This window comes from Lactuca virosa, chromosome 9, assembly GCF_052849685.1.
Source record: "Lactuca virosa cultivar CGN04683 chromosome 9, Lactuca_virosa_CGN04683_v6, whole genome shotgun sequence".
NCBI classification, from domain to species: Eukaryota; Viridiplantae; Streptophyta; class Magnoliopsida; order Asterales; family Asteraceae; genus Lactuca; species Lactuca virosa.
Window position 1 is genome coordinate 53,981,795 of NC_136434.1, and position 21,276 is coordinate 54,003,070.

Here is a 21,276-nt window from a genome sequence, read left to right on the forward strand (position 1 = left end):
CTGAAAACTAGGTTGATTTTTATAAGCTTGTTTAGACCAATAACTCTTAACTAAGATTATAATTTAAATATTATAATCATTTAAATACCTCTTAAGCATTTTTTTCCTCATGTAATCTAGTTATCAAATGGTAACAAATTAACAAGATATGCTCGAATTAACCGGTTCCTATAAAACGGAATCAATGTACCCTAAAATTAATATCAAGCCTTTTGCCACCCACCATTCCCATCTTTTTTTTTTTTTTTTTCCTTTCTATTGTTTACTTTTTCTATTTTGTCCTTTCACCCATTATGGGACCCTTTTTCAGGTGATGTTATCTATTATAGCCTAAGCCTCTATGATCCCAAATTCCCTTTAAATTTCAGTGCGCTCCTCCATACAACGCTACACTATTCTTGAATCATCATCATCATCATCATCATCATCATGCTGGGAATAGAGGAGATACTGTGTGAGCTTGGTGGTGGCTGCGGCGGCGCTGGAGGAAGGGAGTCCGAGCAACAAGGTGGTTTGCCACCAGGGTTTAGGTTTCATCCCACTGATGAAGAGCTTATTACATTCTATCTCGCTTCTAAAGTCTTCAATTCAAGTTTTTGTGGTGTTGACATTGCTGAAGTTGACCTTAATCGCTGTGAACCATGGGAACTGCCAGGTAATATTCTGTGAAAACACACACTCAAGAGATTAATGTTTCACCATCAAACACACACTTTTAGGGGCATCTTTCACGTTCAGATCCCCTCTACACAAGTCATTCATATACAAACACATGATAGATATTCAATGTACACTTCATTTCACCTTGGGGAACACTTCCACCTTCACACAATACCCTCTTCAGAACTTCTTATGTTTACACGCACACGACACATTCATTCACAAACTTCACCATCAAACACACACACACACACACACACTCCAGGGACACTTTCACAATCAAACACACACTTTAGGGACAGTTTGACCATCGAATACAAAAGTTAGTGACACTTTCACTTTCAAACACCCTTTTCAGAACTTCATTCACATGCGCACGCTTAAGGCCTTAAGGGATAGGTTCACCATCAAATACACACTTAAGGATACTTTCACCTTCGCACACATTGACACATATATATAGTACTTTAGGGACACTTTCACCTTCGAACACCCACTTGACCTCTTCAGAACGCATTCATCATGTACACGCGCACACAAATCCATCATACATGAATCACAAACACCATCAGACAGTTTCACACACCCTGAATACACACGCATACACACACTCTTGCAGCTTTAAACCTACACATTTATCTAGAGTATTACTTAAGTTAATACACATACTTTTGCATCCTTAAATACACATTCGTGACTCATGCACATAAATCCCTATGTACTTTAATTTCTTCCGTTGGATATTAAGTTTCTTGACCTCCATTACCTTCAAGAACATAAGTTCGATATATGCATCCAGGGTTGTAAGGTACAAGTACTAAATGCATATCCATCTTAGGAAACTATGAATCCATCAAACAATAACTAAGTAACAATTCGTCATCTGACAGCTTTTTAGGCCCATAATTTTTTCCTGCCATGTTCATAGATATTTATTTATGTATTTATGTAATTAGTAATTATTTTTCTGGCCAAGAAAATCTAACAAAATTCATTTCTGACAATGCAACATCTAACTTTGCAATATTTTTGTATACTTGCACTAAAGGGGTTCTGTTGTGTTGTACTGTACTCTTCGCTGTATGAGTTGTACTATACGCAAATAGAGTTGCACATAAGTACCATGCATTTAAGAGATTTCTAAAGCCATTAAAAACGAAAAGGGCATTGATTGAGATATAACTGTAAATAGGGTACAAAACCAATAATTCAAACCGATTCAGACTAATTATCTTTTCATTTAATCAACAATTATTTATGCACAGCGTACATTTTTTTATGCACATTGTACCACCACATTAATTGCTTCTGTAGTATATTAATCCAACCCCTTTAAGCGCTCGATTAATTTCTATCACTGCATTTTTACAGAAAAGGAAAACAAATAAAGAAAGAAAGTTGTACATTGTGAAGAGAAAATTGTACCAACTAGATTTTTTTTAGCTCGTTTAATGAATTTTTATCAAAGTACAACTATCTATGCATATGGTACAAGGCGGTGTTGCTAATAATCTATATATATGGGGTTTGTGTAGAAGTGGCAAAAATGGGGGAAAGAGAGTGGTACTTCTATAGCTTGAGGGACAGAAAGTACCCGACCGGCTTGAGGACGAACCGGGCCACTGGTGCGGGTTACTGGAAGGCAACTGGCAAGGACCGGGAGGTTTACAGCAGCGGGTCGGGTCGGACTCTGTTGGGTATGAAAAAGACACTGGTTTTCTATAAGGGTCGGGCCCCACATGGGGAAAAAACCAAATGGGTCATGCACGAGTACCGCCTTGATGGTGACTTTTCGTATCGCCACACGTGTAAGGTACAACTACTATATGCTCTGACACATAAATAGTACAAGCTTTCAATGCAACTATTTTGTCGTTTTGTTTTGGGTTGACTTTATGAGTTTTCTTGATTGACTTTTTGATTGGACTAAAATGTCATTTCACTGTTTTGCCTTTAGGGTTTCTTATTAAATGTGTTGCTAGCAATTTAGGGGTGTGCGTCACGTTTGGTATGGGACAAAATTATTTTTGGTATTATCAAAATGAATTTTGAAACGTGAACTTAATATAAAATTGGTTTTGTTTTAGTTTAATTAATAACATGAACTTAAAAAGTTAAAATGGACTTAAAATTATCCATTTAGGTTGGCATATATAGCAATGATTTTACTATTTGATTTATCTTCTTTCATATAATTTTAGCTTCATAATGTTAGATGTGTTGATCTATAGTACAATTGTTTTTCAGGATGAATGGGTGATTTGCAGAATATTTCACAAATTAGGGGAAAAGAAAGCAAATGGAGGACAAAACTGCCTTCACTTTAAACACCAACGATCCACACCAGAACCATCACCCTCAACTCCCACCGTTACTGAAATTACCAAAAATCCCTTCCATGAAGGTACTACACCCTTAATATTGCACCACACTAACCCGCCATCCCTCCAAAACCCGTTTCTATTTGGTGACAATCATCAAGAAATCCATGGCCAAGACCTAAAATCACTACTAAACCTACCCTCATTTCCAAACCTCCAAAACACCCCCCACCCTACCCTAGTTAAGCCCCTTACCCTCCCAAATCAACCCACTACCCCTCTTGCTAAACAATGCAAAACAGAGGCTCATTTTAGCATTGCACAACTCACGGATGCTAATGTGCACCGGTGGGGGATGGATTTCATCCCCCCTCCGCCACTCTTTCCGTTTGAGCAACCGGATCTTGGCCCAGAAATGGACTACTACTTCACGGGCGGTGGTAGTGGTAGTGGCAGTGTCAGTAGCGGTGATACAAGATTTGTAGTTGAGGGTACAAGTGATCGTAACAGTGAGATGGTCTCGTTTGACAGGGTCGGGTTTAATCAGTTGTTGCTACCGAGTATTTGATATGAATTGTTTTAAACATGAACATATAAAAATCTATATGTAGGATTATGACTAGTACTTTATGCCCATGATTGTTATCAAATTCACGTATGTAAATAAATGCTACCACTTTTAGAGTCGAACAATAACAAGAAGATGGAGGGGGTGTTTTAGACTTTTAGTATAAAAAAAGTTCTTTAGGTTATGGTTTTCTTTAGGGAAGAAATGGGATGGGGAATTGGGGAATGTGTCCCATCCCTTGAACTTGAAAATGCTAAAAATTGCAAAACATGTAACCAAAAGTGAAAGTAGAAATAAATGCACAATAATTCATTTATGAGGGGTGGAAAATCAATTGGATTTGATATTTGATTTGATTGAAGGTTGGGAAGCTTTTGAGGTCAACTCACCATCAATAGTGACTTATGTCATGTTCACCTATCCCCAAATAATAACCGGAACTAAAAGAAAATCGATTATTTAGGTTAATTTTACTTGAAACGAAAACAAATCTTGTGTGTTGTACATGTTTTGAAAAAATAAATTTTAAAATGTTTGAAAAGTGAATACCACATGAATCATGACTGATAAATACATTGTTTATTTAAATTTGATTTTGATTTTTTATAATTTTACTTAAGTGTTTGATAAAACTCATGGATCAAATTGTAAATCGTTTATCATAATGTGATTTTACTCTCACTATGATCCGAGAATCTATAAGATTAGTTGTTGGAACAATCTTTTTACCATTTATTTCTGTTAACCTTAACAAAAATGGCCTCTAGATTTGGTTAATTTCATAATTTTGGAGTCTGTTAAACAAAAAACCAAATATTATAAATACTCGGTAGTTTTTAGAGTAGGTTGGAGCTCACCATGGGATGAAAGAGTTATGGTTAAGGTTACACAAAACCGCTTTAAGTAGTTTTTAGAGTAGGCGGATTGGGAAAGAAGCATGAAGAAGGAAAGCTACTAGAAGGTCAAGCATGAGGCAAAAAAAAAAAAAAAAAAAAAAAAAAAAAAAAAAAAAAAAAAAAGCGGTGGTTAAAGCTATGTCCATGGCATACAAAGAGATTTAAAAGAGATCATGTATGAGATTGAGCACAAAAACTAGATGTTAGGATCTACAAACTAGCAAAATCTAGAGAGAAAAGATAAGAAGCATAGGAAAAGTTTGTTATATTAAGGATGATAATGTTAGAGTTATTATGAAGATGAAGATATTAAGGCTGGACGGAATGGGAGCGGGGAAGACCCACAGGGAGCTTCCCGCCCAGCGGAACACCGCACCGTCGGTGCGGGGAAGGGTGGTGCGGGAATTGGTGAGGGGAGCCTCTCCCGCGTTCTCTCTCCGGCTGTGATTGGGTGTGATTTTTTTTTTTTTTTTTTGAAATTCAACTGTTATTCAACGGTATATATATATATATATATATATATATATATATATATATATATATATATATATATATATATATATATATATATATATATTGGCTGCAACGGCTAAATGGATTTAAATCCATTTTTTTGTTTTTTTTAACCTTTTTACACACCTATAAATAGTTAAATACACAACTATTTACCATCAAACAAAATTCACACAAACCCTCTACTCTCTACTTTCTTCTCAAAAAAAAATATGAATCCCGACAATCAAACCCTAACTTCCGATCGAAGGAAAAAAAGTCATGGTTCGAGTATAAACATCCCTTCTCGAAACATTTTTGCTATCGATTCATCACCACAAGGAGTTTATCGCCCCCAACTCGATGCTCCCATTCAATCCCCACTACAATTCCAATACCAAAATGTTGGACAATATTACCCGATGCAAGTTCCAAATGTTTCGTCGCAAATGTTTTCAAACTTTGTTGTGTTTTCGGATCAACAATCGCCAAATCAACCTCAACCCCAAACCTAAACTCAAACTCAAACCCAAACCCGCCAACAACGCCAACTTGTCGATGAGTTGGATGACTCGGAAGAAGAAGAGATGGTTCCCGAAACTCAACCCACACCACCCCCTCAAAGACGTAAAGGGGAAAAACAAGCGCATGAGGGTGTCGAACAACCGGGAAGAAAAAAGCCGATTGCATGGCTTCCACACGAAGAGCTAGTTTTGGTCAAAGCTTGGGCTGACATTTCTGAAGATTCGATTCAAGGAAACGCACAACCGAGAGACCATTTTTGGTTTCGCATTTTAGAACAGTTTCGAGAGGAGCTAGAAAAAGATGACGACTACCGTACGAAACATCAACTGAATTCAAAGTTTCGAGAAATAGCAAAGGGGGTTTCAAAAATAAACGGGTTGTACAACAACCTAAAAACCCAACGGAAAAGCGGCCAAGGGGACGAACAAATATTTCAAGAAGCTTTGCAGTTTTACCTTGAAGAAGTCGGAAAACCATTCAAGTCGCACGATTGTTGGAAATTATTGGTTCGATGTCCTAGGTGGAAAAAATACGAGCAATATTTTATTTTTGGAGTCCAACAATCAAAGCGAATGAAAACGCGCTCTAGTGGTTACACAACCTCCTCCGATGCTCGGGTCGGTCTAGATTTAAATCAGGATGACGAACTCGAGCTAGAAGAAATTGTCCGCCCAATGGGTAGGGACAAAGCGAAGAGAAAGGGAAAAGGGACTTCTTCGGGTGCATCTGATTTCAGCGGGGACATTGACGAAATGCGGAAAATAACATCGTCGTTTGATCGATATAATCTTAATTTCTCCGAACGTTTGGCTTTCGACAAAGAAAAAGAAGAAACAAGGAAAAAGGAGCGGGCGGAGAGACAAAAAATGGAGGATATGAAGTTTTTGATGGAAAACGTCGATCATCTCTCGGGGCCGGATCTCGAGCTCGTGATGAAGAAGAGGGAAAAAATTCTGAAAAAATATTTTCCGTAGGTCGTTGTTGGTTTGTTTGATTTTTAGTTCGTGTTTTTTTTTTTTTTTTTTTTAATTTTCTAGTTTTTTAAATTTTAGGTTTAATGTAAGTTTTATTTTAATTAATGAAATGCTTTTTATTTTTAGTTAAATTTTATGTTTAGTATTAATTTAAAAATTATAAATCATAAAAAAAAATTAATTTTATTTAATTAAAAAAAAAAGTGAGGGAAGGGCTTCCCACCCATTCTTTGGGTTTTAGGTGAGGGAAAGAAAAGTGAGCGAAAGGGGGGTACGACCCACAAAAAATGAGGGAAACTTTCCTCCCATACCCTCCAGTCTAAGAGGAATTGGACGCTTCTTCGCTCAAAAGGATAGGAACATAACATAGAGGACATGGGGAGTCACTAGACTTGCAAGTGAGGGTTCTTTCATGAAGATTAGTAGCGAAGAAGTGAAATGAATTTAAAGTGGATGGGGATGAACATAATCGTAGGTCCGGATCAAATCTTATTACTTTAGTAGTATGTGGCAATACATTAGGGATGAAGGGGTTCGGTAGCGGATGAAATAACATAACAATATCTTAATGATTGTCAAAATGCCTATGGAGTGGGGATCTCATATTGTGATCATGATATATAAGAAAAAAAACGAGATGCCTAAAGTTTCAAAAAACTAGATAAGTTACTTAGTCATATCATGACACTATAGGAGAGCGTCGTGGAGGACAAGTTGCCAAGTGTTGTAGTTGTATTAGAAAATCACTTCAGTTTCATGTTTGGGCAGTCAACTACTAATACGATCCACCTCCTGAGACACCTTATGGAGAGATATATAAAGAAATAGGGATCTCCATATGGTGATCATCAACCTGGAGAAGACGCATGATAACGTACATTGTGAAGCTATTTGGTGAAGACCTTGGAAGCTAGAAACTAGAAAGGTTGCACATAGATAGGTTAAGGCTACTCATTATATGTAATGTCGTCATCAACTTGTGTTTGAACTATAATTGATGACATAATCCTTTCTCACGAGAATTAGTGGTGCCTTAGTATGTGCTTTTTGTATATGACATTGTGTTGGTAATCGAGACCAAGACTAAAATGAATGTTAGGCTATATACTTATGGCATTGGAAGAGAAGGAGTTACATACCAATATAGTAAAAGCAAAGTATCTTTGTTGCAAATTAAATTGTGAGCATAATTATGAAAGTGTTGCAGTAACTATTACAGAGCAAGTTCTACATACAAAGAAAAGTTTCAAGTACTTTCAAGTCTATGATCCATAAGGAAGGGGTTGTTGAGGTGTATGTTACACACCACATAAAACCAGGTTGGTTAAAGTGGAAAGTGGTCACATGAGATTTACGGGACAAAGTCCATTGAAATTTAAAGAGAATTTTTACATGGTGGCAATTTGGCTGGTTATATTTTATGGATATGAACGTAGGCAAACTAAAAAGGAACTTGAGAAAAAGATGGATGTTGTAAAAATGAGGATGTTGCGATGACTATGCGGTAGAACATTTTTGGACATAAAACCGATCATGACGATCAGAAATATGTTTTGAGTGGCGTCAACCACCAAATATATAAGAAAGATTGTCATGGTGTGGACATGTTCACAAGTGGTTATCGAGGGCTATGGTTAGGAGGGAGAATATGGTCTCGTTGATGGTACGACAAGGAGAGAACACGAAAGAACAAAGTGTGAAAATAGCATGAAGTTAAACATTAATGAGGTGGCTTGTTCCAAGGACATGATCTCCAATAAACATGTGTACTAGCACAAAATCAAGATAATAAATTAATCCAGGTCCTTATTTTGCTTTCTGATATGGCTTGTGCCTTTCGTAACATAGTCATCCATTTGAAGCTATATTTCACCCATAGAAGTTGTCTTTCTATTTCTACTCTCAACTCTAAGACTTGCCTCCTATCCTTACCTCAGTTATAATTAGTTTTAATTATTTAATCAATCAATAATAGACTATTAATGATGTCAACCAAGGTTTTAAAATACGGAATCGGGCCTCGAGGCATTTACCCCTCCCTCGCCTCACGAGGCGTAAGCCTCGAGGCGGAATAAAATAATAATAATAATATATTATATTAATCATAAAAAACATACTAAAGTCCAATTTCAAACATAAAATTCTTACTTAATGTCATCATCCTAAAAATAAAAAGATACTAAAATTTATAATAGTCTTCAAATCATGCCAAATTAGTAAAAACAAAACCATAATAGTCTTCAAGTCAAGCCAAATCAACAAAAACGAGAAGAGAAAAGAAATTGAAGAAGTGAACAGTCAAGCAACCTTCGAGAAGTCCAACTCAGTACCTTTGGATTTTGATGCAGAAGTGGGGAACAACTTCGATTTTAACTCACAAATTGAAGACCATGTTCGATTTTGCTAACAATCACTTAACAGGGGGAGTAAGAAGAAACGAGAAGAGAAAAGAAAGAAGAAACGAGAAAAGAAGGAATGACGGCTTGAGCAATATTAGGTCAAATAAGATATCACGTGATTTCTAAGGTCAAAAAGTCAAAAAAAAAAAAGGAAAAAAAAACTCAGAACGCCTCATACGTTTCGACTCGAAACGCCCCGCCTCGGACCGCCTTTTACCGCCTCACAGGATTGAGGCGTACGCCTCATTCTCCCCCTAAGAGGCGACGCCTCATAATCGGTTTTGTTCCGCCTCGCCTCAAGGGACGCCTCGAGGCGTACGCCTCAAACGATTTTTAAAACCTTGATGTCAACTAAAACTCCATTCACAAGAACAAAACATTAAGTGATACACGATTATCAAAACAAATGTACATTTTTCATGTTTTATTAATCTTTTATTTTCGCCAACATTTGCGGAAGTAAAGTCATTATAACTAGTTTAAGGACGTGTTTGACGCATCACAACTAGCTTATTTTTCGAGCTTTTTTAAATTATCATGTTTAGCAAATAAAAAAATAGCTGATAAACTAGCTTTCTTAAAAGCTACTTAAAATAGCTTTTCAAGAGTTTATTTTTTAATTTTCCATATATACCCTTAATTAATTATAAAAAACATGTTCTAAATGTTTTTTTATGTTATTTTATATCTTTCAGCTAATTTACCAAACGTTATTTTTATTAGCTAGTTTATAAGTTGCCATAACTTTTCAGCTACTAACTAGCTTTTCAGCTAGTCCGTCAAACATAGCCCAAGTGTTTAATCATCAAAATGTAACATTTACGTCAATAAAACAAAAAACAAATTATTAATAGAACAAAACATAAACTACATTGTTACTTCCATGCATGGAGAAAAATACATTACACAAAATGAACAAAAGTGGGTTGCTATTTTGCACATATAAAATACTTTCCCAATATTACCACGAAATAATAAAACAAGGCATCACAAAATGCAAGAAAGCACTCTATACAAAAATTAGAAAACCATTATGGACACATTTAAATGCCAAAAGGATGAAGGTAAAAGCTTTAAAACTTTGTTGCACTAATTAATAATTGAAAGAGAGTGAATAAAGAAAAGAGTATGCTAAAACATAAACAAATGAGCTTAAAACATCAAAACTAATTTTCCCAATGGCTTTAACCGGAATACGGCTAACACATAATAGATCATTGGGGTTATTGTGGTTCAACCTTCCACCATGCAAATTTCTACAAAAGTAATCTCTGCAAAACAATAATGGTAATTAATCAGACTTTGTAATAGAATCTCAAGAAAGTGAAATTTGTCATGCGTTTGTTTGGCAAGAAATGGAATAGAATCCAATCCAACTCCTATAATTATTTATGGTTTGTAAATCTATCAAAGGATTAAGGGGGAGCTTTTGTTTATGAAATTCTAGGATTAAAAGGGTATTTGAGTTTATGAAACCGCTATGCCACCACAATTGCATCACGAGAACCACTATTTTAGTTTGTGACAGCAATAACTGCTTTACTACTTTACTTTCAGTTCTATTGGTAGTATCTGTATTCTACTTTCACTGTAGAAGTCTCTTTAAGAGCACAAAAGGATAATCAAAAACATGCTTTAGATGAACTCATCCTTAACCACAAAGTTAGGAGGTTGTGGCATATAAACTTCCTCTTCAAAGTAACATTGTGAAATGTGTTCTAAGGCCTAGTTATGCATCATCATTGTGGACCTTACAAGTTACAACTCACCTAATGTAATAGAGTCCTAGTTCTGCACAATACCCATCTGCTATTTCAATTAAATTCAATACCGAAATCAACACACGATCTGATACGAACAGATACACTATCTTCAAAGCAGACAATCACAATTTGAACATATGCAATCCACAATACTCGGTCCAAAAATAAACAAACAAATAAACCCTAGAACCTTATACAGAGGAAATAGGTGAGGGAGAGAAACTAACCTAGAAAGATCTCTATTTGAGAACTTTAGAAGAAGAGTTCTTCTCGTTGTAGATGAAATCGGGAGGAGAATAGATAAGAGAAGCGATCATGGCTCCAGGGAGCACCCCGAAGACAGAAACCGCAGCCATTTTCTTCACCAAAGGCTCCCCGTCTCTTGTTATCACCGACAATAGACCCTTTGTATACCCCATTTTCGCCTTTTTCTTTCCCGCAAAAGATTCAAAGGGATCGATCGATCGATTTTGATCCGTGCTGAGACAAATCTGATGTGATTTTCAGCCCCTTCTCCGATTAAAAAACAAGCGACGGCTTATGTGATTATTTTATGAAAAAATGACAGAAAAGGCCCTTAAATTTGTAAACATTTGACGGTTTTACCTAACATTCATTTATGCGTGTAGCTGTCTTAAACGTGCAAACTTTTCTCCATAAATGGCATGCAGCAACTAACAAGTAAAAGTGTAAGAGTACCCCGTATGGGTCTAATAACGGCGGTAGGGTTGAGCAAAAATCAAACTGCAAACCGAAAACCCGTAAAATAACCGAAAAATCGATACCGAAAAATCGAAACCGAACATATTCAGCATGGCTACCAATGAAGGTGTAATTAATGTCAATGATCAACAAGAAGATGGAGTTGAAGTCCCAGGTGAATGTGATATTGGAGAAGAAAATAATGCAAAACCTAAGTTACGGTCCATTGTATGGCATCATTTTCCATAGTTAATTCTTGTAGGCGCAACCCTGATAGTTTCATTTTATTTACTTCTTTTTATAGTTTATTTTTTAGCATATTTCATTCATATTTTAGTTAATTTCCATGCATATTTTCCTTTTTGTTATTTTATGACCACTTTCGGGTATTTTCTAGTTTCATGAGTATAATTGCAAATTTTAAGGAGACTAGAGGAGCGGGATCTTTGGGAAGCAATTGGACTTGGAGGAAAACAAGGATTTTGGTCTTAATGGCTATGGATATAATGCATGGAGTGGGCTTGTTAATTATTTGAAGGCTTGGAAGAATTAAACTTTAAATTTGCAAGATGCGGGAGAATTCTCGAGTGAGCGGAGATTGACAATCGGGCGATTACGAAAGCTATGGATTGTTTAGAAAAGGCTAATTGGGCTTAAAATGAAGAAATCTTGCAGAAAAATGGGCTAGAAGCTAATCAGACTCGAATTGGGCCAAATGGGTTAACATGTGGAGGCCCAACAAATGAAGAAGATCCACCCCCGTCACTCTTACGTGGCCCGCATAAGGTTTCCACGCGGCCCGCGTGGATTCCTACAGGGGCATTTTCGGGATTTTTATTGGAGCTCTATATGGGGAAGGTTGGTGTGCCACTTTTCTCGACTTTTGCACATTCGAACTTGGGAGTATTCTCTGCAGAATTTGGAGCATTTTGAATACTAAAAACCTTGAAGAACTTCATCATTTTGCTCTTGAATCTTGTAAAATGTTTGGTACAATCTTTACTTACTTTGTTTTCATGAGTTTAGTCATGCTTGGCTAAACAAAACTTGGTTGACTTTGGTGAAATCCTTTGACTTATGTTGAATGTTGAAGACTCCATGAACTAGTTCTTGAATCTTTATGAGAATGTTTTGTGTTTTAACATCTTATTACTACTTGTATGTTTTTATTCATGAGTTTAAATATGCTTGTGGTGATTAGTTGGCTAATTTCTTGATTAAGTAAAAGATCCTCAAATTAGCAAGCAACAAATGATTTTTGTGTTAGTTTTGCTTCACACAATCATAAAAACATTTTCTCTAACATGGTAGTGAAAGTATTTGACTCCTCTTGGATTTGGTGAGTTTTTGGTTCTTAATGCTAGTTGACTTTCACTAATTACATGCTTAATGGAAATTGTGACTTTGACTAAGGAAATTGTTATGAGCTTCTCTAACCATTTTAAAAACTAAGAAAAGTCTAGGTAATCTCAAGCTTCTTGGATTACTATAGCCAAATTAAGGATTTAAAACAAGTATTACACCATTGGATTATAATGATATGTTCATCAAAAGTCAAAGTGAGGAAACCTTAAGTCAACCATCTTTCTCTTATTGATTTTACATCAAACCTTTATTTTTGTTGAATTGTCTATTTATGTAACGACCCAAAAATCATGACTAAAAATTTCGTTTTAAAAACATTACTTAAACCACAATTATCAATTCAGAACATAAATCATAATGTTAATTTCAAAACATAATCTTCTTATCAGAGTAAAACATCCCAGGCTGACTAGCTATGGTGTGTGCCATGCGATCATCCCGAGCTCTACACTCCGCTGTCGGAAATACCTGAAACCAAAACTGAAAACTGTAAGCACGAAGCTTAGTGAGCTCCCCCAAACTACCACATACCATACAATAACATATAAAGCAACTACTGGGCCTTGCCCACTGCATCGGACCGAAGTCTGGACTAACTGGGGCCTTGCCCCCTGCATCGGACCGAAGTCCGGACTAACTGGGGCCTTGCCCCCTGCATCGGATCGAAGTCCGGACTAACTGGGGCCTTGCCCCCTGCATCGGACCTAAGTCTGGACTAACTGAACATAGCATAACATAATCATAGCTACTAGCATAAACACATATATTGCATACTGCATCGGACCGAGGTCCGGACTAACTAACACACAAACATGCCTGAATCACAAAGACATCAAGCATACTGTACTACTGCATCGGACCAAAGTCCGGAACTACTGCTATCTAAACGGACCGGCATTGTGGTCGTAGACCCGTTCCTACTGGAAGCAAAACTCACCTCGTAACGCTGGCTGCTGAGGTGCTAAATCTGAGACTGTCTGACTGCTGCTCCGGAACTCCCCGGCTACAAATCCCATAAACACTAAATCAAATACTGATAACTAATCTCAGGGTAGAATGACTATTTTACCCCCGGTCAAAGTCAACTTCCTGGTCAAAGTCAAGTTCCAGTTGACCGGACTCGCCGAGTTGGGCCGCCAACTCGCCGAGCCCCTATCATCCATTCTAATCCTCTACCCGCTTCTACTCGTCGAGTTTGGCAAAGACTCGACGAGTTCTTCTTCGATACTAACATCGAATCTAACTTCATCCGACTCGCCGAGTTTTATGAACAACTCGTCGAGTTCTCCTTCATCATATGAACACGTCCAGTCTGTGACTCGCCGAGTCGTAAGAACAACTCGTCGAGTCTGAAGAACAACTTGCCGAGTTGAAGAACAACTCGCCGAGTCCCAAGCATGCTATTACTATATAGTCGATTCTAATCGATTTCAGTGCTTCCAAATCATAGATCTGAGCTTCTAGGACTGGTTTTACACGTAAAGTTTCCAACTTTACGTACATGCACAAGAGTATGAGGCTAAAATACCAAAATCATCAAATACTAAGCACTTAGGGTTTGGAACAAGGCCATGCTTGCATAAAGATGGCTATATTGAGCTCCTGGAGTTCAATAACGTCCAGATCTATGGTTTCCATCCAAAGGGGAGTCCATATCTCGAGTTTTGAATCATATAAGGCTCCAAAAGAGACATAACAAGCATAAAAGAGGGTTTAATGGAGGAATACACAAGGTAATAACTTTATTACCTGAATGAGAAACAGATGGGAGATAACTCTTGGATCTCCTTCCTCTTTTATGAACCTTCTTCCCTTCCTTCTCTTCCAAAGCTTCCAAACTAGCACAAACACACTCAAGCTCAACAGTGGGGGCTAGGGTTTACAGGGGAAATGCTCTAAAGGTGCTGGAGGCTGGGGTGGGAGGCTATAATGACGTTTAAATAGGGTACAAACCCTGGGATTTAGGGTTTCATCCAGACATGCAGACTCGCCGAGTCCCAACATATGGACTCGCCGAGTAGCCAACTTAAATCGCGTGATCATCCCGTCTCTACTCGACGAGTCGGGCTACAGACTCGTCGAGTACCCCTTAAGAAAATGAAAATTACTTTATTAAATCACATACCAGAAATGGGGCGTTACAACTCTCCCCCACTTATCATAGACTTCGTCATCGAAGTCTGCTACTACTGAATCTATGAATATCTCTAGATAATGCTCCCTCATCTCCTCCTCGGTCTCCCACGTCCACTCTGAACCCTTTCGGTGCTGCCACTGCACCTTCACTAACTGAACCACCTTGTTCCTCAAGGTCTTCGTTTTCCGATCCAAGATCGCAACTGATCTCTCGATATAATTCAGGCTGTTATCAACCTGAATATCCTCCAAGGGTACTACTGCTGACTCATCCACCAAACACTTCCTCAACTGAGATACATGGAAAGTGTTGTGGATCTGGCTAAGCTCTACTGGAAAATCCAATCGATAAGCGACCCGACCCACCCAGGCCAAAACCCTAAACGGACCAATGAACCTGGGGCCCAACTTGCCCCTCTTTCGGAACCTGATAACACCCTTCCAGGGTGATACCTTCAGGAGGACCATATCGGCCACCTGAAACTCCAAATCCGAACGCCTCCTGTCGGCGTAACTCTTCTGCCGACTCTGCGCAGTCTGCAGTCTGCTACGGACCTGCTGGATTAACTCTGTGGTCTTGAGTACCACCTCTGTACTCCCCATGACTGGCTGACCGACCTCACCCCAACAGATTGGGGTCATGCACTTCCTCCCGTAGAGCATCTCGAAGGGAGGTCGGTCCATACTGGAGTGATAGCTGTTGTTATACGAAAATTCCGCTAACGGAATATACGTATCCCAACTGCCACCGAAATCTAGCACACATGCCCGAAGCATGTCCTCGAGAGTCTGAATCGTCCTCTCGCTCTGTGCATCCGTCTGAGGGTGAAAAGTAGTGCTGAAATGGAGACGAGTCCCCATCTCGTCATGAAATCGCTTCCAAAACCTGGAAGTGAACCGGACGTCTCGATTTGATACTACTGATACAGGCACTCCATGCCGTGCCACTACCTCGCGCACATAAATATCGGCTAGCTTCTCGGCCAATATGCTCTCCTGAATCGGTATGAAATGCGCGCTCTTGGTCAGCCGATCCACTTATACTTGGTCATAACTCAGATAATCGTGCTATGAGTGACTTGCCACTCCCCAAGCTATCCATGAAAATCCAAAATACCATTACCTCTGGAGACCCAACACTGTCTGAAACACTGATATGCCTGGAACACTGAACTACCTGATCACTGAATTGCCTGAACACTGAGCTGCTACATGGCTGCTTTCCAACATCTTCTCGAGATCTTCCTGGTCTCAATTCATTCGTCAGCCATCTGAAATACCGGGTTCCCGCCCGACTACGGAGCCCCAAGGACTCCCTACTTAGTCGCCTCACACAACTTCTGAACGAAATCCTTCTCTGAAACTAACAACTATTAGTTATCTTGTCACTGTGGCCCTAGCGGCCTTCTGATCTAACTGATTGGTTCCACACGTCGAATCCTGAGGTTACCAACCCACAGCTAAACGCGATTGCTACATGACCAATTGTAGCCTTACGTCATAAATGACCTTAAGCCGTCCACTGCTTCCTTGCTCTCATAGCTGTAGCGGCGTTTCTACAGTCTTATCACTGGCTTAACCAGGTCTAACTCGTCTGGGTAATTCCGAAATCCAATCCGTGGATTTCCATCTCCTCACTGCTACACCCGAACTGGTGGGTACTACTGTTCTTTCCGCGTCCTCACAACGCGCTCACGCTATCTAATAACCTAGTAAATGCTACAGCTACACCCGTAGACTTACAACACTTTATCACTATATGCTACTAGTAAATGCTACGACTACTCCCGCAGACTTACAGCACTCTAACATTATCTGGCTACTAGTGAATGCTACGGCTACACCCGCAGACTTATAACACTCTAACACTATCTGACTGCTAGTGAATGCTACGGCTACACCCGCAGACTTACAACACTCTAACACTATCTGGCTGCTAGTGAATGCTACGGCTACACCCGCAGACTTACAACACTCTAACACAGACTTACAACACTCTAACACTATATGTGTGCTAGTGAATGCTACGACTACACCCGCAGACTTACAACACTTTAACACTATCTGACTGCTAGTGAATGCTACGACTACACCCGCAGACTTACAACACTCTAACACTATCTGTCTGCTAGTGAATGCTACGGCTACACCCGCAGACTTACAACACTCTAACACTATCTGGCTGCTAGTGAATGTTACGGCTACACCCGCAGACTTACAACACTCTAACACTATCTCTTTCGTTGTTTACTAATCCGAACACATCCAACGTCGAGCATACATGCGACCTAACATCCAAAACTGAACCCATGTCCTGATTGGAATCCCCAAACTGATTCCCTAAGGCTTGCTGGCAAACATTACGGGATTGCGATCTCCTTACTGGCAAGTTTTTCCAAACTTCTATTTCACACTACCCTCAAACCACACATCTGTCTAGACTGTCTTCCTTTCTGATAAGGATGCGAAACTTATCCCAGTTTCAAAACTGCTCCTACTTCTGAATCCTTGGATGATTCTCCCCCACTTTGATTCAACTAACGTCTTACAGCACACAATGCTGGAAGGATCCTCAATCCTTCTTACCATTCTATGCCTAATCTGCTGAAAACCATGTTTGCCATTGCTAGTGTGTCACTACTAACCAGTCCAAAAGATCACACCACCTCCAAGAATCTGAATACATTTCCGGTGATAACCTGCTAGACCCAGGAAGCTCCGAATCTCAATTGGAGACCTCGGAAACTCCCACTGTATTACAACATCTACCTTAGCCGGAACGACTAGAATACCCTTCTGATTGACAAGGTACCCAAGAAATTTCACCTCTCACAACTAGAACTCACATTTGGAGTACCTTGCAAAAAGTCTCTCCCTTCTCAAAGTCTCTAGCACCTCCCTCAGGTGCTCCTCGTGCTGGAAAATAACCGATCCATACCCGAACTACACCTTCCCAAAGGTAGTGAGATACTATCGAGTCTTACTCATACTTGCTACAGTTACTGCATCCGAAGTAACCTGCTCTACAGGGGACGTCCTCCAGCTATCATTCCAAATCCATGATATGCAGATGGCATATGACTCACCCACGAGCAGGTAATATAATATTCCAATATATGTACCTACTAAATCGGTGCAGTAACATAACAACAACATCATAAATAATAATTGACAGGAAGGTAAAAGATACGTACCTCCAACCTCCCATGCTGCTCGAATCCTTGCTGAAATCAACCGGAATGCTCTGCTCCGAGCCATGGGCGCCCTTGCCCGACCCTGACGTCTGCTGGCGGTTCTCGAAGTCACAGGGGCAGGAGCTGTCACCTGCCCTGCTGAACATAAACTCGGACAGTGGGCCTTCTTGTGGCACCTCCGACTGCAATGGAAACATATTGGGTCAAGTCTCTGGGCGATGGTAGCAGTACAATCTCTGCTATAATGACCAGTCCGGCAGCACTTGAAACAGCCAGGATCACCACCTCTACTACTCCTACACGTACCCCCGTGCGTCTTGCCACACTTACTGCATCGGCTACGGCCCTGGAAGTCTCTCGATCTTGAACTCGGCCCTTTGATTCTTTTACCCGAACTTGTGGGCCCCTGAACCTCATCCGATTTCCTCTTCCTTTCTGACTCCCAGTCAATCTCTCGCTCATGTGTTACCCCATCGTCCCCATCAATCGTCTGAACAACCGCTGTCTGATCCTGGAGCTTCTCGGTCAACCTATCAGTGACCCTCTCGACGATGTCGGGTAGTTCCTCGCGAACGACTCGTGAAACCTCCGCAGCAACCCAATCACGTAGAGAACTCTCCTGGGGACAGGGTGCCCCACTCACTCCCGACCCCTGATGGTAAGAGCTAAAAATGGGATCCCCCTCCCTGATGGATCCCTGGGATCCATAAGAGTCGGGCTCTAGACAATCCCCAAACTGCCCTGAAACTATCCCGGCCCTAAAGGCCTCAAGACGACTGTCCAAAAGCTCCACGATGGCCTCCCTAACCGAACCGAATATCACAGGAGTCTGATCAATGATGTTGCGCATAATCTCTGCGGAAATGACATCTCTCATCTGATCATCAAGCTGTCCGGCTCTAGAGCCTGAGCCAGATCCCTCCCCGGCACCTGAACTGCCAACTGGTATCTCGCGCAACGTCACCATGCTGAAAACATATCGCATTAACTGTCAGAATACTCATTACTGCTGAGGGATCTCACACACTCTACAATTTCCCTGGTTTCGTCTTGGCCCCTCTTGAATCGAGTACGGATCCTCTGCTTTCAGTAGTACGGGCCCATACTACCTTCCACATCTATCCGTATTTTCCTCAAGAGTTACCTTAACTCAACCAAGTCCCTTCTACTGCTACTGATCTCTGCTACTCTCATCCTAGGCTTGCCCTAGGCAAATCTCTGACTCTACCCAAACCAGTCCTCAGCTACTGAAAGCCTCCTTGTAATGCCAATTAGTCATCACCTGAATACCATCACATGTGACGAGGCTCAGATAATCCTTCAAGTAAAAGACTTGTCCTTACAACGGTTAGACTCAAACGAGAGTTGCACAATAGGGCCAAATCCAGCACTCTGAGATTATTCAACCCTGATCACATGTGACGTGACGTATTCACCTAATGGCTAACTCCCATCACTCAGAGTCCCACAAAGCACAAAGCAAGCAGCATTCAGACACATGAAACTACTCAAGCAATTCTATCCTCATAACAAGAAACTGTACTAGCATACAATGCTAAGCTCATACTATCAGGCATAACCTAAACAGGCTATCCTACTGCTGTCTACTCAATACTAGCATGCAATTCTCATAAAGCTGAAACACATATAACAGGCACATAAGGCATCCTCCTAGATCCTTAGTCCTATTCTAGCATGCTGTTCTACTGAAACTGGAACTGATAAACATAACATAAACTTGTATGGGTAATTTGGGAGTACTTACTTGAGCTCAACTGATTGCATGCACCACACCCTTTTTCTCTTTTCAGAGTTCTTTTCTTTCTAAAAATTCTTTTTGCTTTTCTAAAACTCTTTTCCTTTTTAAGTTTCTTTTTGCTTTTCTAAAACTCTTTTCTTTTGAAAACTTTATACCACTTCCTTAGTTTGAGTTCAGACACACTCGGGAGTGCGCCCGAATCCCTCAAACCAAGGCTCTGATACCAACTTGTAACGACCCAAAAATCATGACTAAAAACTTCGTTTTAAAAACATTACTTAAACCACAATTTTCAATTCAGAACATAAATCATAACATAAAATCATAATGTTAATTTCAAAACATAATCTTCTTATCAGAGTAAAACATCCCAGGCTGACTAGCTATGGTGTGTGCCATGTGATCATCCCGAGCTCTACTCTCCGCTGCCGGAAATACCTGAAACCAAAACTGAAAACTGTAAGCACGAAGCTTAGTGAGTTCCCTCAAACTACCACATACCATACAATAACATATAAAGCAACTATTGGGCCTTGCCCACTGCATCGGACCGAAGTCCGGACTAACTGGGGCCTTGCCCCCTGCATCGGACCGAAATCCGGACTAACTGGGGCCTTGCCCCCTGCATCGGACCGAAGTTCGGACTAACTGGGGCCTTGCCCCCTGCATCGGACCGAAGTCCAGACTAACTGGGGCCTTGCCCCCTGCATCGGACCGAAGTCCGGACTAACTGAACATAGCATAACATAATCATAGCTACTAGCATAAACACATATACTGCATACTGCATCGGACCGAGGTCCGGACTAACTAACACACAAACATGCCTAACTAATCCTCTACCCGCTTCTACTCGTCGAGTTTGGCAAAGACTCGACGAGTTCTTCTTCGATACTAACATCGAATCTAACTTCATCCGACTCGTCGAGTTGTATGAACAACTCGTCGAGTTCTCCTTCATCATATGAACACGTCCAGTCTGTGACTCGCCGAGTTGTAAGAACAACTCGTCGAGTCTGAAGAACAACTCGCCGAGTTGAAGAACAACTCGCCGAGTCCCAAGCATGCTATTACTATACAGTCGATTCTAATCGATTTCAGTGCTTCCAAATCATAGATCTGAGCTTCTAGGACTGGTTTTACATGTAAAGTTTCCAACTTTACGTACATGCACAAGAGTATGAGGCTAAAATACCAAAATCATCAAATACTAAGCACTTAGGGTTTGGAACAAGGCCATGCTTGCATAAAGATGGCTATATTGAGCTCCTGGAGTTCAATAACGTCCAGATCTATGGTTTCCATCCAAAGGGGAGTCCATATCTCGAGTTTTGAATCATATAAGGCTCCAAAAGAGACATAACAAGCATAAAAGAGGGTTTAATGGAGGAATACACAAGGTAATAACTTTATTACCTGAATGAGAAACAGATGGGAGCTAACTCTTGGATCTCCTTCCTCTTTTATGAACCTTCTTCCCTTCCTTCTCTTCCAAAGCTTCCAAACTAGCACAAACACACTC

General features: G+C 40.0%; 2 protein-coding genes and 1 long non-coding RNA gene across 3 annotated transcripts; 2 read left to right on the forward strand and 1 right to left on the reverse strand.

The window, feature by feature from the left end:
- The first annotated feature begins 235 nt into the window (after positions 1–235).
- LOC145137687 (protein CUP-SHAPED COTYLEDON 3-like) lies at positions 236–3,728 on the forward strand. The gene is made up of 3 exons (XM_079071824.1): positions 236–655; positions 2,196–2,473; positions 2,908–3,728. Exons 1-3 carry the CDS (start codon positions 430–432, stop codon positions 3,547–3,549), a joined length of 1,146 nt encoding a protein of 381 aa, XP_078927950.1. The 5' UTR covers positions 236–429; the 3' UTR covers positions 3,550–3,728.
- A 1,796-nt stretch (positions 3,729–5,524) lies between these two features.
- Positions 5,525–6,436, forward strand: LOC145139240 (glutathione S-transferase T2-like). Its single transcript, XM_079073137.1, has one exon. It carries the CDS (start codon positions 5,525–5,527, stop codon positions 6,434–6,436), a length of 912 nt encoding a protein of 303 aa, XP_078929263.1.
- Positions 6,437–9,894: 3,458 nt separating this feature from the next.
- On the reverse strand, positions 9,895–11,141 carry LOC145136258 (uncharacterized). Its single transcript, XR_013720342.1, has 2 exons — positions 10,826–11,141; positions 9,895–10,106 (listed from the first exon to the last, which is right to left on the reverse strand). It is a non-coding gene; the product is annotated as an uncharacterized LOC145136258 (long non-coding RNA).
- Positions 11,142–21,276: the final 10,135 nt, after the last annotated feature.